The 13,642-nt window shown below is 46.9% G+C and overlaps 1 protein-coding gene across 1 annotated transcript in view; it reads left to right on the top strand.

Annotated features, from left to right (window-relative positions):
- LOC123052752 (calcium-dependent lipid-binding protein) overlaps positions 1-12,991 on the top strand; it is a 34,705-nt gene extending 21,714 nt beyond the window's left edge. Inside the window, exons 9-11 of the mRNA XM_044476086.1 lie at positions 1,610-1,835; positions 11,901-12,068; positions 12,407-12,991. Coding sequence (XP_044332021.1) covers positions 1,610-1,835; positions 11,901-12,068; positions 12,407-12,778 — 766 coding nt within the window. The 3' untranslated portion in view covers positions 12,779-12,991. The remainder of the gene's footprint in view (positions 1-1,609; positions 1,836-11,900; positions 12,069-12,406) is intronic.
- The last annotated feature ends 651 nt before the right edge of the window (positions 12,992-13,642 follow it).

Below are 13,642 nucleotides of genomic sequence, written 5' to 3'. Positions count from 1 at the left end.
CTAGCTTCATCTTACTGTTTCACACGACTTTCCTGTTGCACGTTTTCTGTTTCGATGGTCGTAGATGGGTAGATCTATGTCTCCCTACTGACTGTACATCCGTGTCACACCTGGGCGTCGGTGGGTTGAAAAATGATTCGCGCCCAGTCGGTTTCGTGAACGTTGGATGAGCATCCGAGGGCTGCCACACCTTCTGGCCTTCTTTTCTTTCTTCAGCACCCTGTTTCTGCTCTAGGTAAGTTCACCACGTGGATAAGAGGCGAGATTAATCATCTGTGCGTGCGTAACCAAACAGCAGCGTGTTGCATCTGAGGAGAAAATGCTTTTGACCAAACAATCATGTGTATTTCTTCTCAGCCTGTCTGAGGAGGATGCAGGTAACCAAACAATCTGCACAACATGGTTTTTACCCTGTATTCACCTAGCCAGGCCAACTCAGCCAGGCTCACCGGAAACGAGAAAGTGGTGCAGGTAGCCAAACAGGCCATAATTGGTTGTACCTGGCATTTGCAGTGTTTCTCCGCCGTTCCCTTGTTGAAGGCATTGTTTGGAGTTTGATCAGACTTGATCTTCAAGGTGAAAACCCATTATCTGGCCTTAAATGGTTGGATTCGGCAACGGCGGCGCTTGCATGTTGTTCCCTTCCCGGAAGGAAGCGTCGCTTTTGTGAGAACTATTCTCGTAGTCTATGTCTTGTCAAGGGATGGTCGGTGTTGCTGCTTGTCGTGGATCACCATTGCTCATGCCCCCCCCCCCTCTTTTTTGTAATAATTTGGCTGCGTGCATCCTCAATGTCTTGATATCATGCAACGGTGGCGCTTGCATGTCATTGCTCTTGATATCATGTTGTTGTAGAGGCCGGTTGTAATTGGTATCTTCTGTATATTAATAGAAAACTCTTAATTGGAAAAATGTTATTAGCGGAAGTAGAAGGACTACATTAAAAAGGAGATATAACTATCCAAGCAAGTTATAATAATTTGTTAAGGGGAAGGAAGTAGTCTGAATTTGTTATTCAGTCGATCCAGTGTGTGTGGCCATATATTAGCATGCTACCATCCAGTAAGTTTGATTGGGCAACAGCCATGAAGTTCTTAAAATTTTATTTCGGAGCATCATTTCATCTAGCGTTCTCATTCAAATGCACCCCCCTGTAATAGACACTAAGTACTGTTCTTCAACGGCGTAGCCAGCAATTGTGGACACCCCAGACTGACTGCTTAAGGCCCAGCCAGAAGGCAAGGTAATGGGCTGCGCCCAGGGCCAAACGTGGTATCATCTAAAATATAGGCAAGGAATTGTTTCTACGTCCCGAGCCATGACCTGGGCTGCCTGGGGCCCAGAAATGCCTTTGCTGTTCTTCATCTCTAGATATTCTTTGCGCAATCCAACATGTATTTCATACGGCAAAACATTTTATGCACACACATTCCGACACAAGTACATAATTTCTTGGTTTGATTTCTTTGACTAGCTTATAAGGATTTCTTATTGTTCTCCTTTCTGCATATTTCTTTTGAAGCTTTCCTTGTATACGTCTAAGATCCTGTTGGCATTTACTGAGTTTTAACTCTTTGATTTTCCACTGTTGTACTTACTTTCTCTGCAGTGAGCTGGAGCTTAAACCTGAGGGAAAACTTTCTGTTACTGTAGTAAAAGCAACATCTCTGAAGAATAAGGAGTTGATTGGTAAATCTGATCCCTACGTGACCCTGTATGTGCGCCCCATGTTCAAGGTCAAAACAAAAGTCATAGATGACAACCTAAATCCTGAATGGAATGAAACATTTGAACTGATTGTTGAAGACAAGGAAACCCAATCTGTCATTTTTGAGGTAATTCTACATCGATTGCATTGTATTTCCCGGGAAAATAATGGGTCGTTCTCAACCAAATCTGTTTACAATATGTATTTCGCGGATGCAACGCGATGTAGCTTGGCTGATGCTATTTGACACAGCAAGGCCCCTCTCAAGTGCAACACGATTAAGATGTTCACTAGCTAAATGCCTGTGCTTTGCTACTGGCAACAAAATAATATTAATGCAATATTTTTACACCCAAATATTGAGTGTTTTTAAGACTTACATGAAGGGCAACTTGGTCAGTAATAACATTGACAATTATTAGTTTATTTCCTCCCATCACAGTTAACTTAGTTATGCTGCTTCGCCAGATATGGTACAAACTATATTATGATTTTACACACACCTCAACTCTCTTGGTACCAAGTTAATTATTTTACACAGAGAACTGAATTGGATTTACACATTATAATGGCAAGTTGACCGTTGTATAACAACAATGAGCCTCATGTCTCATATGTCATCATATGCCACACCCGCTTATTCCAGAGTTGTTATTAATCCTCTAGGAGAATTTTATTTGACACGCCTACCTTTTTCATATGCTTTGAATTAGGCTTAGATCAACATTTAATATGATATACAGTTATACACATGCATGGCAAATAGATTTCTGAGTGAACAATATAGATGAGCTCCACCGAACCTTGGAGGAACACGAGTGAGGACTGAGTAATCTCTCCGCTTCTGCCATTCTCATTGAGCACCACAAGCTTGTTGAACAAGTAGCAGCCTGTCCGGCGAGCTCAGGCTGTTGGCTGCGTGCGCTGCCTTACCATTTGACCTCCACGCGTGCGCCCCGCAGCAACATTAGCTGCCTCGGGTCACAAGCTTTGGGGGTAATGAGGTGGGAGGCGCTGGTGGACGAGCCTGTTGTCCATCCAAGACGAAAGGATTGAACCCTCACTGTCGCGGTGCAGGCCACCGGGGAGCGTCCTGCTACGTCTGCAATTCAGGTCTCTAAAATTGAACCTACATTGGACTCATTGGCTAGTGCAGCGCACGAGTTGGGCCATGGGCCATGTAATCCCGTGAGGGCCCAAGGGCATGTAGCTACTTAAGCGTGCGTGAAACCACGGTTAGGGTTTTATCAATAAGAAAGTTGCGGCTACTCGCTCTCACCCTCTCGTGCTTCCTCACTTGGTCCCTCTCTCTTCTCACCTAGTCCCCTCCTCTCGATCCCCAATCCACCAGGCATTACATAGCCTTCCAATTCTTTTTCTTCTACCTCCTCTGATCGCCGCCGCCGCTCTCAAATTGTCTTGACCAGTCGGTAACATCCACCGTGTTAAGTGCGGTTCATCTCGGTGAATCGCTTGAATCCTGCATGGGGTTCGATTTGGTTCGGAACGAGACGACAACACCGCCATCCAAACCGTTCGCTCAGACCCACCACGTTCTCTCGACCATGGCGGAAACCACTGACCAGTTGAAGACGCTGCTCGAAACTGTCATTCGTCCCTCCACGCGAATCAAACCACCGCTGACCAACGCGTCAAGGCTCAGCTCGCTTACAATGAGTAGGATTCTCACGAGCTCAAAAATCTCGCCAAACAGATCAACCTCACCCAAGTGGATGTCGACGAGGTGAGCAAGTCCACTCCCACCATCGATTCTGCAGCAGCAGCAACTGCGGGTGCCATGTCGCCCACCCGGCGCCACAACCATCACCGATTCGACGGTTACACCACCAGCCACGGCTCACGCGCCGCCGCTTTATACCACCAATCAACACTGGACCCTGCCCATACTCGCCTCAAAAGGAAGAGATCGAGAAGCAAGTTCAAGACATGCTCCAGTCTGGCGTGATCGTGCACAGTATGAGCCTGTACGCCGCTCCTGTTCTGCTGGTCAAGAAGAAAGACGGTAGTTGGAGATTCTGCATCGACTTTCGCCACCTCAACAAGATCACCGTCAAGAACAAATTTCCTCTTCTGGTTATCGAAGAACTCCACGACGAGCTCGCGGGTGCATCTTATGTTTCCTAGGTAGACCCCTCCGTGCGGGCTACCACCAAATTCGCATGCGTGCCGAGGACAAGGAGAAGACGACTTTCAAAACCCATCATGGCCATTTCCACTTTTGGGTGATTCCTTTTGCCTCACCAATGCATCGGCAACGTTCCAATGCTTCATGAACACCATCTTCGCCAAGTTTATCCGTAAGCTTGTCATCATATTTCTCGACAACATCCTCGTCTTAAGCACTGGCCTTTGCCAAGTTTATTTGTAAGTTTGTCATCATATTTCTCAACGACATCCTCGTCTTCAACACTGACCTGCAGGAGCATGAGCAATACTTGAGCATGGTGCTCTCCATTCTTTGTCAGCACAAACTGTACGTCAAGGCCTCCAAGTGCTCTTTTGCGCAGCGGAGCATCGACTACTTGGGCCATGTGATCTCCAAGGATGGAGTCGCCACCGGCGCCAGCAAGACCAGTGCAATGCATGCCTGGCCCGTACCAACTGCTAAGCTTCATGCACTAGCCAACGCAACCAACAACCCAAACTGATGGAAAGGGCTAGGCAATCCACATATACACTTCAACACCCCCTCTCACGTGTGACGCGGAAAGTCAACACGTGGATAGACACAAGAGGTATGGCTCAGGAGGCCTATATGTGGACACAAAGGGGGAACCGCAAATTTTGGATAAATTGCGGAAGCCATGATTTGAACTCAAGACCTTAGGCTCTGATACCATGTTAAGCTTCATACACTACCCAACACAACCAAAAGCCCGAACTGATGGAAAGGGCTAGGCAATCCACATATACACTTCAACACCAACCACCGCCACGGAGCTTCGGGATTACCCGGGCTCACCGGGTACTATCGGAAATTCTTCCCCAGCTATGGTGTCCTTACTCACCTCCTGACCAAGAAGGGCTTCAATTGGGACGAGCGAACCCAGGAGACGTTCGATCTCCTTAAGCAAGCCACGGCTTGGACGCCCATGCTCCCTTTGTCGGACTTCTCCCGGCCGTTTGCCATCGAGACGGACGCCTGTGACATGGGCATGGGCGTGGTGCTCGTGCAGGACGGTCACCCTGTGGCTTACATGAGCAAGGCATTGGGCATGAGGAACCATAAGCTATTGACCTACGAAAACAAATTTCTCGCCCTGAAAAAATGGCGAGCCTATCTCTAGCACGGGCCATTTGAAATCGTCACCAACACAAGAGCACGTGTGCCCTGGGCGACCAGTAGTTGGACACGGAGCTCCAACGCAAGGCAGTGTCTAAACTTGTCGGCCTTTAGTTCACATTTCGGTAAAAGAAGGGCACAGACAATGGGGCAGCCAATGCGCTGCGCACATGGGGCACCAGCTCACGCTCGACGCGGTCTCCATCTGCCAATCACAGTGGCTACAGGAGGTAGACAACTCCTATGAGAAACAGACGCGACACACAAAGAGCTCCTCGCCCAGCTGGCGATCCAAAGCCCTGACGACCAAGGCCGCGTGTTGCGTCAAGGAATCATTCGCCAAGGTGACCGGCTCTGGGTCGGCGCCAACACAGCTCTCCAACCAAGCTCATTTCGGCGCTCTATGACAGTGTAGTGGGAGGCCAGTCCGGCATCGTGACGACCTACCAGCAGGTGCGCAAACTCTTCGCCTGGCCTGGCCTCAAGCGCGCGGTCGAGGACTTTGTTCGTCGGTGCCTCGTCTGCTAGAAGGCCAAGCATGACCACCATCACCCGGCGGGCAAGCTTCAGTCGTTGCCAATTCTTATCGAGCCATGGCACGATCTGACAAAGGACTTCATTGATGGTCCGCCCAAGTTAGGGGGCTACGACACAATCATGGTCATCGTCGACCGGCTCACCAAGTTCGTCCACTTTGTGCCATTGCGCCACCCCTTCAACGCGGCGTAAGTGGCTCGGGCCTTCCGGGATTCGATCGTCAAGCTCCATGGAGTACCACACTCCATTGTCTCTGATCGTGACAAGGTGTTCATGAGTGCCATGTGGCGCGAGCACCTCATCGCCGCCATCACAAACCGATATACAATCCTCAAACCGACGGCCAGAGCGAGTGCATTAACCAATGCCTCGAAATGTACCTACGATGCACCATCCAAGATTGACCGAAGCAGTGGCGCAAATGGCTCTCCCCAACGGAGTCTTGCTACAAGTTGACTCACCACTCTTCGCTCAAATGCTCACCGTTCAAAGTTCTCTATGGCAAGGAGCCGAATTTGCGCGGCCTACTCTCCTTCAGCGACCAGCTGCCCACCGGCGCGGCGAGCGGTGACCTGGACTGGGCCACACACACTGAGATGTTGCGCGCCTAGCTTGAGCGTGCCCAGGACCGTTTCAAGAAGTAGGCTGATCGACATCCCACTGAGCGCATTTTTGACGTTGGTGAGCAAGTCCTCCTCAAGCTCTAGCTGTAGTTCCAAGTCTCTGTCGCTAGCAAGCCCTGTTGCTAGCTCGCGTACAAGTACTTTGGCCCCTTCACTGCCACCGAGTGCGTCGGCGCCCTTGCCTACAAGCTGGAGCTCCCGCAAGACAGCAGGATCCACCCCGTCTTCCATGGCTCGCAGCTCAAGCTGTTCACCCCCAACTACTCACCGGTCTTCTTTTATCTGCCCAAGATTCCAAACCTTACAACCACACCGCTAGCTCTGATCGCCATCATCTTGGAACCTCGCATGGTGAAGAAGCGAGACGCGGCGATCACTCAGCTCTGCATCCAATGGTCCACTCTACACGCTGATGGCACCACGTAGGAGGACTACGGCGTGTTGCACCATCGCTACTCAGACGTCGTCATCTGGGAAGAAGCAGCGTCGCAAGGGGGAGCGACTGTCATGCGTGCATTTTAGGTCTCTAATACTTCCTAACCCCCCCCCCCCCCCCCTCCACCCCCTCAAATGCAAAGGGTATGCAATAGCATTGCATTTGAAGAGGTGTAATACTAAAAAATGATAATCCAAATCCACGCCTTGAGAATGTCATCGTAGCATGAAGAGTCTTCAAAACCCGCCGAGTCAGGCCAAAGGGGATAACGAAGAGAAGGCACATCAGAGAAAGACACCACATCGGTAGAAGATAGAAGATAAGTATGAAGAGAAGATGGGTTATCAAAAGAAGATGGCACATCAAGATAATAAAGCATTGCGTAGAAAATCATTGCCCACGACAATCAACGTTGAAAGAAGCTCGATGGCTAAGACAATGGGCGTAGATCAACAATGCCAAAGGAGTCCATGAAAATCCTATGGAAAACAATAAGGGCATGTAGGCCGCAAAAGTTGTATAGAAAGGACCAGGACCAGAGAAAGGCTGACGGACAAAGGTATGGTGGACTCGCATGGCATGAGAAACACAAAATATCAACGTATTTGGTGGAAGCAACGAAAAGATAGAAAACTAGAAAGCTAGAAGCATACACGGGACGAAGATGCAAAAGCCATTGTGAAAGCAGAAGAGAAGCTACGGAGAAAGCTGTGCCGATGAGATGTTGACGAGCAGCAGCAAAGAGGAGCACCCGTACATGAGGACCTAGCAACGCAAGTAGCAGATGTGAGCAGCGGTAGTAACTACAGGGAAGAGCCAACACAAGAAGCAAGCAACATGCAAGGAGAAATGGTTTTTAATGATAAAAGCACTTCTCTTATGCAGGTTATCTACAGATGTATTGGTATGCTCCGTTTATGGTCGTCTCTACAACGTGTGGAGAATCGAGACTTGTTTAGGGAGGTGTGTACACACTTGGAGAATACGGCGAGGGATACTTTTACCCGACATGGATGGCAGCATGATCTTAGGATTGGCCCTCCCATGGTTTAGGCGTCATACAGTCTTGTCATGATTACTTGTATTTCGCCATTTTTACTTTCTGAGTTTGGACTTGATTTGACCGTGTGCATCTTAGTTACGCAGAGGCCGGGTGTAATACTTAAACCATTTAAGTAATAAAGTGCCTTTTATCGAAAATGTGAGGAGCAGCATGAACAACACGCAACAGATCGGACCAAGCCGAGCAGCATGGCGGCCAACCAGCTGCCCGATCTAGCAGACCAGTAGGCACATGCGAAGCGGACGTGCAAGCCCTGGCGGACCGAACGATAGCTTCGATCGAGAGGCAGCCAGAGGCGCGCGCGTGCAGCCCTGGCGAGGACGGCGGATCGGCGGAAGGCAACAACGCGTTGACCTTGTCCAGATCGATTTGGTCGGTTGGAGCAACAACCTGGAGCAGCGCAGGATGGCGGAAGCCTGCCGGCGGGATGGCAGAGCACGTAGTGAGATTGAGGTACGGCAACACGATTCTGGAGGAAATCGGGCAAAAAAGCAGACGAGGGCGGATCTGGAGGTCAGTGGGACGACCTGATCTGGTAGGTGTGCATTGACTAGAGAGGAGAAGCACTGGGGTGACGGGAGTAGCAGCCGGCAGCAGGAGATATGGCAGCGATGACCAACGGCCGTGCATGATTGGATTAGGAGGTTGAGTTGCGGCGCCCGAAAACCCCCTTAAACCTAGGCTCATGATACCATGTTATGATGCAACTTATCTCTATTGCATAGCCGATGGGAAAGGAAAGGAAACATAGTCTAATAAGGACTCCTAGACCAATGCTAATACTTCCTAACACCTGCATCGGACTGAAAGTGCACTGGTTAGTGCAACGACACGAGTTGGGCCATGATATCCTAGGAGGGCCCAAGGGCATGTAGCTACTTAAGAGTCCCAATGGTCTCACCCTCTTGTGCTTCCTCACCTGCTCCCTCTCTCTTCTCACCTACACCCCTCCTCTTGATCCTCAATGCATCGGGCATTACACGCCATGGTGAGACGGCCTGGTGAGGCCTTCGGGATGCGACACATAGTGTAGATCTTGCGCCGATGGAGGGCGGTGTGGCGGAGAAGGTTGGGGGCGTCGTGATGTCTGGCAGAACAGGAGGCGTGCCGTTTTTGGCCCTCTATCTCTGGCGCAAGATCCATAATTGCCTTCTGATTTTCTTTGGAAGAGAGCGTGATGGATCGTGGGATAAAAACTGGTGGATCTTGGGGTAAAAATTCGTGGAAAGAAATCGTAGGGGGGAGGGTGTGAGGAGTTGGATGAAAGGACGTGTGGACGACAGAACGTTGCGTTCTTTTTAAGTACTCCATCCGGCCATAGATGGAGTATAGGATGTTCTATCTTTTTTCTGAATCTGCTGTATATAGACACTTTTTAGTGTGTTTGTTCACTCATTTCAGTTCGTAATATAGTCCATATTGACATATCCAAACCATCTTATATTTGTGAACGGAGGAAGGAGAGATTCATGGGCCAACGTTTTCAATAAAGGGCGCTTTTATTAACTCAAAATTTAGCATCAAGTGGATACAAAGCATGATGAGCAACACCCGGCCTCTGCATAACTAAGACGCACACAGTAGTCATATAATACCGACAACATGCTTATGTCGAAGGAGGTGGTGGACCAATTCGGAGATTATGCTGCCATCCATGTTGGGTAAAATCATCCTAGCCAACTGCATACATGAGATTCATGGGCCAACGTAAGCAGAGTAAATATACATAGTTATATAAATGAGAAGTTGATGGGAGAAACTAAGTTAACATCGAGGACTTCGATTCATGAGTAGATTGTGCACCTTTCATGCAGTAACTTTAGTCTTTGGACTAGCCGGCTAGTTTATGAACCTTAACATTATGTCAGTGCTAGAAGAACTCCTGACTTTAAATGTTATTAGCATAATTTTGATGTAAAAATAATTATAATTATTGTCAAGTATCTGGTAATGAGACTGAGAGTTCTAGTGTCGTGGACCATGTCCTAACGTAAGGGAACGGATTACCCGCCTTTTGTTCATTGTCAAACTTTTGGTTGACGGTTGTCGATGATAAATGGAATTATCTATGACCTGGCACCTCAACACCGTATCAACAGCCCCTACTAAATCTATAGATAGGTTATCATACCAAGGAGAAGCGCCGGCGAGCATGGAAGAGACTTTCCATCCAAGTACACGACCATGGCCAAGATCTAATCCTCATCCACGGCAATCAAGAAGCAGCATCCGCAACAAACAAGTAGCAACTGACAATTAGAAGCAGCTATTGCGTAAAAAGTAACATTTGACTAAGCATGATCAACAAGCAACAAGCGACTATCGTCATCTGACCTGCGATGTGCATCAAGTTCAACATTCGTCATCATTCGACGACCTGTCGCCCAACTAAATGTCAAGTTTGACTACAAGCCAACGACACATATCAAACAGAAGACTCTGCAACCCATCGAGGACAAAGACAAAGAAGACTACGCGTATCTATGTCGACCCACTTGCGAACCAAGCTCCATTATGAATATTGATGGGGGGCTTGTCATATAAGCGGACCTCACTAAATCTACATTGGAATTACTTATTGCCTGGCACCTCAACGTCGTATCAATGGGCCCCACTAAATCTACAGATAGGTTATCACACCAAGGAGAAGCACCACCGACCAGGGAAGAGGCTTTCCAACGAAGTACACAACATCAAAGGAAAACTCTCTACCATGTAGAAAAGGCTATACGTGTTGTAAACCAACAACAGTCCGACTCCTATCCCTATACGCCCTACGCACCGATATGGAGTCATCCATACCAGAGCTACATAAGGGGCAACAGGGGGGCCATAGGAAGGGAATCCTCTCTTTTTTCGCCTAGTTTAAGCGTACACATCATGTAGAAGATTTCAGGCGCTTTCTGTCGAAATCACCACCACAACTCGCTGAGTTTCCCTAACTCTCCGGGCATCCCCCGACATTGTAATCCTCGATATTCTCCATATATAGGAAAGAGCAAGGTAGGAAGTAGGGCTTTTACCCACCTTGCGCGCCTGAACCTGGGTAAATAGTTGTCCCCCTTTACCTGTGTTCTATATCTACTGGTATCCTAACGCGACATCCCCGTGACTACAAATTTCATGTACTAACTCTAGTACCATTGTTACAACCCAACAAAAATCTCTCGACAGTGGTACCCTAATCAATATATTTTGTTTAATCAAATAGACTAATTATAAGTGTTTCAAGTCTTTATGTAAGTGAGGAGCACAGATTTGCTGTTGGTTTCTCAACTATTAGAAACATTTGGTTTCCTTCTACCACAATTTTATAGGAAACTCTAATCACGATACTGATTGTACAATGTGGTGGTGTTGTAATTAATTCCTCGCATATCAAGTCTCTGAGTTCCAAACTAATGCTCACACGTCTTCATCTTCCTTCAAATCAATCAGAGGTCTTCATCTTCCTTCAAATCAATCAGAGATAGGCCTTTTCAGCAACCAAACTGGGCATGTGTGATCTGTGACATTGAAAAGTAGGAAGCTTGTTACAAATCCTCTAGGGATAGAAAGTCATGAACACATTTTTCTTGCATGAATGCTGGATCTGTAATCTTGTAAGCTGTAACTTGCAGCTTTACTGCCAATTTTTTGTGAACTAAGCCAAATCTAAAAGGTTCTAGACAGAACTATTTTCAAAATTATATACTGAAATGGAAAAAATAACTGTACCAAAAGTGAGGAACCTTAGCTGACACCATCCCCTGTTCTGAAAATAATTAGCACTTTACATCTAGTATGTCGTTCATCCCCTCTTGTTTGAACGTTTGAGAAATTTTCCTTGGATGAAAATTTTACTTAATTAACCCAAGAAGTACATTGGCACCATAAGTTGTTCATATCTCTTTTTTTGTCTTACTATTTGTTATGTGGGGCCAGAAGTACCAGGGCTTGACCAAGGAGAGGACCACACACCTGCTGCTGCATAAGGCTGAGATATGCCTTATATATCTCTTAATTAGTTATTCCCTTTTATATAGAGATTTGTTTCCAAGTTTGTTAGTCTGGCTTAACCAGCAATCCAAGATTAGATTGGAATATAGTCACAGGCTATTTAATGCCTTATCGAGCACAGCTGCAACCTCGTTCTGGTTCAAAGGGTTCATACCACTGTTAGTTTTACAGTTTGTTGTGCTGATTTCTGAGTACTACTGGGTAACATATGTTTGTTCTGACTTGTACAGGTTTATGATGAAGACAACCTTCAGCAAGACAAGAGGCTAGGTGTGGCTAAATTAGCAGTGAATAATATTGTGCCCGAGACTCCCAGTGAAATCACTCTGAAGCTTATGCAGTCAGTAGATTCACTTAAGATTAAAGACTACAGGGATAGAGGGTCATTACATCTTAAGGTTAGAGTGGGTTTTCTATTGTCCGTTTCTGCCAATGTTGCCTTCAAGCTAGAGAATCTTATAATAGATGTTAAAGCATACACAATTGGAGATTGTTTTTAGCATGGTTATATAACTTACAAGCATATCCTATTTGATTTCCGAATTGTCAAGTCTGCTATCATGATTGTCAAGTCTGCTATCATAGTGAACTAATGAGTAACTGCATATGTCATGCATAAATAAGCACCGACTTGTTTAGTCCTGATCACGTGAACACGTGATAGTAAAATGATGTGGTTTGACTGCACAGTAAAATTTCTGGACAAAATGATGCATCTAATATTTTTAGTCTTCAGGTCATGTATCATCCATTTACCAAGGAAGAACAACTGGAAGCCCTGGAGTCGGAAAAGAAAGCAATAGAGGAGAGAAAGCGGCTGAAGGAGGCTGGGGTAATTGGCAGCACGATGGATGCACTTGGTGGCGCCGCATCACTAGTTGGTTCAGGTGTTGGATTTGTGGGCACTGGCGTTGCCGGGGGTGTTGGGCTCGTGGGCTCAGGGCTTGGTGCTGGCGCTGGTCTGGTTGGTTCTGGTATTGGTGCCGTGGGCAGCGGCCTTGGTAAAGCTGGGAAGTTCATGGGAAGGACTGTGACAGGGCACTTGGGCATGTCCCGCAAGAGTGGTAGCAGCTCCACTGTTCCCCAACCTGACCAGCCTTCTGCATAACTTGATGTACAGTGAGAGTAGCGTGTCATCTTTACTTTTGGTTAATTGTGAACATACTTTCGGTTTGCATTCCAGTGTGCTGTATCTGCGGCGCAACTCATATAAACTATTTGTTGGTTTCTTTATTGTATTTTATGTGAACAATATCCTTGACAGATTACTGTAAATTACAACAACTTTCACAAACAAATGCAACAGAATGGTATTTAATTCTTTCCAAATGATAAGTGTCACACGTCAGGTGCGTGGCACTCCGGACCTGACATCTTTTTATGGCAATTCCAGTCACGCAAGGATGGTAAATTCTAGTGACACACAACAAGTTTCTATTAAAAACAAACTGAAGCATGAAAGTTGCCATACACTAAACCTACCGTCGAAAGCGTTCGGAGTTGACATGTGCTCGTACCTGACGTATGGCATTTATCAGGGTCATAATCATTTCCTGTATTTATCATCTTTTCCTCTTATTCTCGTTGTGACCAGCTAGCCTTCTCGTCCGAGGTACTTCCCCACGCCACCTCCCCTCCCTACCCTAGACCTTCTTATAAACGAGCTTGCCAAGTACGCCGTCTCCTACCTGTACCTTGCCATGGATTGTTTCTTTCGATGTTTCTTTTGATCTCGCTTGACCCACCTGCGCCGAAGGAGACGAGCTCCTGGACTCCTCTCTATGTACTTCAATTTGCCTTTCTCCTGTATTTGTTAAGGGTCCAAGTGGTAGGAGGTCTTGCTCTACTTTAATGTGTGGTGGATTACTAGATGAAGTTGGATTTATTTAGCTAATGCACATGGATGCATGGAGGTCAATTACTACATAAAAATATTAAGGGCCCCTTCGAAGGATTTTTCAATATTTCATAA

The sequence above is a fragment of the Triticum aestivum genome, chromosome 2D, assembly GCF_018294505.1.
Source record: "Triticum aestivum cultivar Chinese Spring chromosome 2D, IWGSC CS RefSeq v2.1, whole genome shotgun sequence".
NCBI classification, from domain to species: Eukaryota; Viridiplantae; Streptophyta; class Magnoliopsida; order Poales; family Poaceae; genus Triticum; species Triticum aestivum.
The sequence above is the reverse complement of the archived record's forward strand: the minus strand, read 5'-3'. Positions and strand labels throughout refer to the sequence as shown.